This window comes from Montipora foliosa, chromosome 13 (assembly GCF_036669935.1).
Source record: "Montipora foliosa isolate CH-2021 chromosome 13, ASM3666993v2, whole genome shotgun sequence".
NCBI classification, from domain to species: Eukaryota; Metazoa; Cnidaria; class Anthozoa; order Scleractinia; family Acroporidae; genus Montipora; species Montipora foliosa.
The window spans coordinates 6,539,418-6,544,417 of NC_090881.1; the positions used below are offsets into that span (position 1 = coordinate 6,539,418).

A 5,000-nucleotide genomic window follows, 5' to 3' on the forward strand; every position below is an offset into this window, starting at 1 on the left:
TATGCTACAGTGTGTGCAATTCCTTTAAACACGAGAACAAAACACCTGAGTGCACTAAAGGAAACTCCAGAACCTGCTTGTTAGCCTTTGAAATGCAATCTAATACACAATGGCCCTCGATCATTTAATCAACATAACTGCCAACCGAAGATTTTGAGGGAACAGTGGATAATTGTGCTTCAAATGTAACATTTTAGGTTTCCCTAAATTCAAAATATTCTGTCGGCAGCATGACGATAACCTTTTGGTTACTTGTCAGTCAACTGTTGGCCGACAATTGACTGACAGTTGCACTTACGTCCAGAATTGACCCTAATTAGATGCAGGACCAATTTTGACATCCAACACGAAGTGTCCCTATAAGTCTACGCCTTCACTTCCTATTTTCAACAATAAGGTACAGTGTAAGTGTAAAGGTTAGCATTACTTAAATTAGCTTTGGGTAAATGCAGCAGTTAATCTTTACTTGAAAAGCAGCATTTGGGGACACTTTGTTATTTTTCAATTATCTGTATTTCGAGACACAGTGATGTTTGAAGTTGAGGAGAAGAGCAACTTCGTGATGCTTATTGAAACCAGAGTGCATCTACAGTAACTAGGGTCAATCCAGGATATATCTGGACAGTTGGCCGACTGTCGGTGGAGGGTAGTTCTTGACGCTTGCTGAAGTACTTGTACGATACCTTTTTTTAGTACCAATACCGATACTTAACGTAATTAAAATTATTCCCCCAAAAAGAGTCAAGAAATAAGACCCAACTGACCCCCAAAAAATATGAATTCACACCTTTGTGCCTTAATTATGGATTGTTTTCGATAAACTCACCTGGAATAAAGCTATACCCAGAGCAACACCACCAATGACTAATAACTCATCTTCAAACAAAGTCACTGCTGTATCATAACACCCCTAGTACAAAAGGAGATGCTTCAACTAACTTTGTGGCACTTAAATAAAAAAATACGACTTTTATCCTGTATAATACAAAAGTGAAAGGGCTCAATTACATTTTTTCAACATTTTACCTTTACAAAGCTGTCCACACAAATGCCTAATACACTTTGAAAACACTCTGAGCACCTTTATTTAAAACTTAAGATGATATTATTTTATGATAGCCTCTCTTTTGTTGAAATGTAAATGGCCCAAAGCGGGGAAATTTTTCGGTGACTAAAACACTTCGGCTGGTGATTGACCAAATCTGAAAACTTAGGGGCCAGCTGGCCCCTAGGCTTTTCCCTGAAAGTCAAGCACTGCTTATATATAGCAGTATTATCTCAGGTAAAAATTCAAAAAAGAATTTGATTTTTTGCTTTATATCTTTGTGCCATCAATGCAAAATGGGCAGTACACACAACCTGCAGAGTGAGAGACTACGTTTGAATAGTAATTGACATAACTTATTTGGGTTCTACACTCCTTTATACTTGAGAAAACCCAGTCCACCCAGTAACACAGTGGACAGCCCTCTTTCAATCTTGTGTTACCTGCTTGACCTCAAGGAATGTATCACGATTAAAAATAGTCTAATTATTACTGCAGGCAACAAAGCTTTTAGCTAAAAATTTAAAACATGGCTATCCATACCTTTTGAAATATTGTGTGTGGATGACTTGTTACGTTAACATTGCAGTTAGTTTCTTGCTTAACACAGCAAGACTGTGGCACCGAATTATTGGATGACACTCCTGTACTCCAGTCTTTGTCAAACCAGTCAGTGTAGTTCCTACTGCCACAACATTTTAACTAGAAGAATAATAACTGTAATTAGAAATTATTCCATGATATGTGGGATTTGAGGTGGCAAATAGCAAGCAAGACACTGAGCACCAACTTAGCTATATAGGCATTCTCATATCCAACAAGTGCAATTTTTCCATTTTTGAAACATAACCAGTGCTACCAGTTTCAATATAAAGTGTTTTCATGTGATGTCAAGGTAGCCATGTTGGTGTTCCTCAACAATGGAATGGCCTCCACAATGGTGTTCCCAACTAATCCTCCAGGAATCGAGCCCTATTATCATGTAAACATTTCTCATTTCAATGGAAAAACAAGACTAATGATCACACGTGTGAAAACACACTATTCAGCCATACAGCATTTCAGATGAAAGCTATGCTCGAGTGAGCCAACCAGAATTGCAATATCCAAGAGTGAAATGTAATTTATAACAGTTGATAATTTTATACTGTACAACAACTGTACAATTTTGTAACATCAATAATTTTAAGCGTTCATCAGGAGAAATCAATCCTAAGTTAGAGGGCCTCAGAATTTTTTTCCTCATTATTCAAGAGGTTTCTGTTTTTAGCTTTTTCAACGATTGGCATCTCACACATCGATCACAAATTAGGTAAATGAGTCATAAGCAAACCTCTCAACAAAACAATAAATATGTATGAAAAAGGTTGCCTACGTAGCTAGTGAGTTCTGTTGTTGCAGAATGCAAGAGAATTCGAGTGGTTCCCCCCCCCGGGGGAAGGAAGAACTGCCTGCCAGGATTGGCCACCTTTTCGAGTAGTCCGTTCACTGGTATACGGACAGTTTTGATTGGATATTAGTACACGTCATGAATTCAAATGTTTGGTTAACCTGATAAATCCCAAGAGACAAAGTGGTGTGCAATATTTCCATCCAGAATATTCCCCTCACAAACTATTACTTTGGTAGAAAATGCAACCAAATCGTCAGATTCAACTTCTCAGTAAGACTCAATTTGTTTCGTCATTGCAATATTCTTGAAGTTCCTTCTTCTCAAAGAAACCACAAGTTCTCCTGGCAAATAAGGAGCAAGGATGGCACAGTCGGTTAGTGCGCAGCCTTGGTGCAAGAGGTCCTGAGTTCGATTCCCGGATCTCACATCCTTGTTTCGACTTCTTTCCGTTCTGTGTAGCTTAGGTAGCTTTAAATACTCGTAAAACAGAGTACTGATGGCGAGGAGGGAGTAAAATGAGCGCACCGTCGACCTCAGGTTTGTCAGTTGAATTACTGTTACGAGTTATCGACGTTAAATACGGTTGCTCTACTTTTTTTTTTAAGGATGGACGAAAGACAAATTCGCCACTGTAGTCCATTTCTTCCTACATAGATTCATGATCATTGAACTAAACTTTTCCACACGCACACTTGGGAAGGCAATAATCACTTTCACGTCTGTAGTGGCGTTTTTAATTATAATTAATTCTTCCATGGTTTGGTGAGAAGTCGAAATCTTAACCAGCTTTCAGAGGCTGATGCCAGAATTCCAATATTTCATGCAGGGTGCTCGAAACGTCTGATTAAAATAATAGTGATTTTTGGCTCCAGCACGTTTCTCAATAGTTTTGCAAGGAGATCTTGGATATATAAGCTTATAACGAACATTTTAAGAGCACTTTCAGGCTGATTTCTCACTAAGCACCCCTCAGCCTTGAACCTGAAAGAAAATGTTCTTACAAGGGGGGGTTTACTGTATCTATAACACAAAAATAAAAAGACATCTCAAGCACATTGTACATCCGACATGACAGTATAAAGACAATGGCAAAAACCACAACATTTTAGTAAAAATATTACTAAAACCTCTTTTTGTAGCCCATCCCAAGCATGTGTGAAACTCTTTTCTTTATAATGATCCAAAGCTGCATCCAAACCATCGCTAAAACCTTTCTTGATCTGAAATAAATCAAGGAAAACCAAACTCACTTTACTGTGCTTCTTGGATAAGGATGATAAACCATAGGCCCCATCTCACAACCCTTCAACGTTCATAATCCTGTGGGATATAAAATAACCCACACACAGTCTTGTCGCAAAGAGTAGGGCATGTAGTTCCCAATGTTGCGGTCTGTCTCCTGTGGTGTATCATGGTTGGGAGGGTAAAATTAATGCTCGGGAGATACTAGCTACACCAAGCTACTCTAAAACCTGAGGATAAATAATGATATGAACTGAATTGAGCTGTAAGGGAAAAACGTTTAATAATGACAGGGAACACTCTTGAAAATTATGAGATTTATTTTGAGGAAGGAAGGGTTGTGTTATCTCCTTCCGTTACTTTGGCTATAATAATTCAATTATGAAGTTGACATTCTTCTGACTTATAAAATATACTGATCTTTCAGCCAGACGAGTGTTCTTGTAGTACACTATGATTCAATAGCCCAGCCCTATTTCAATTACCACTTCAGTTATTACCACTTCCCTCTCTGGGGTATATACACTATACCTGTATGTAACACATGTGGTAAAGGTCTTAAAGATAAATAATACAAAACTACGTAAATTCACACAGATGTGCTGCATGGGTACAGTTATAAATGGGGCAATAAATGCAATGTTAGGTCTGTTGAGATGCTAAGTAAGCTTGAATGAAACTTAATAACACTGTATAGACTTGGTTATTGTTGCAAGGATTAAATGTTATGGAAAAGTTTTGTAATAGGAATAATAAATCTCATTCAAGGAAGGTCAACAGCAAGGTCCACAGTAACTGCTTTTTCTTATTTTTACACAATCATTCTTAACAATTCAAAACATTTAGATTAGAGCATAATCAGTTTGACCTTAGCTAGATAAGGTACACCTTACTTAATGTCGGAAGTTCCTTTTCCCTCTAGCTCTAGGGTATTCTTTCAGGAAGCTGACTAAAACAGCGACCTTGGTACTAGTTTGCTAAGATAGGGACCTGGCACTAGTCGGCCCATGTGTGTTACGTTTCCACTCATTTTCCTTTCTTATCATTCTGTGTGCATATGCGACATGAGACTCAGTTGATCTGTGGTAAGACCAATTAAACCAATGTCCTTAAAAAATGGGTGGACTATTTAACGACTGTAACCATTTGTTCTGAAGATCTCCATTCATGTCAAGATGATAAGATAAGTTTAGATGTCAAAATATCAAATCTTTCACCCATTCACCCCTATACCGGCCTAAACCAGCCATACTTAGTATTTTACCCTGTCTAATGCCAGACAATTTTACAATGGGGAACCCCCAGGAGTCAATGGATTAA

At 38.0% G+C, this 5,000-nt stretch overlaps 1 protein-coding gene across 1 annotated transcript in view; it reads right to left on the minus strand.

Annotated features, from left to right (window-relative positions):
* Nucleotides 1-5,000, minus strand: part of LOC137984061 (tetraspanin-7-like) — a 22,864-nt gene that overhangs the window by 12,711 nt on the left and 5,153 nt on the right. The window contains exons 4-6 of the mRNA XM_068831269.1: nucleotides 3,566-3,658; nucleotides 1,589-1,747; nucleotides 827-910 (exon numbers count right to left, since the gene is read on the minus strand). Coding sequence (XP_068687370.1) covers nucleotides 827-910; nucleotides 1,589-1,747; nucleotides 3,566-3,658 — 336 coding nt within the window. The remainder of the gene's footprint in view (nucleotides 1-826; nucleotides 911-1,588; nucleotides 1,748-3,565; nucleotides 3,659-5,000) is intronic.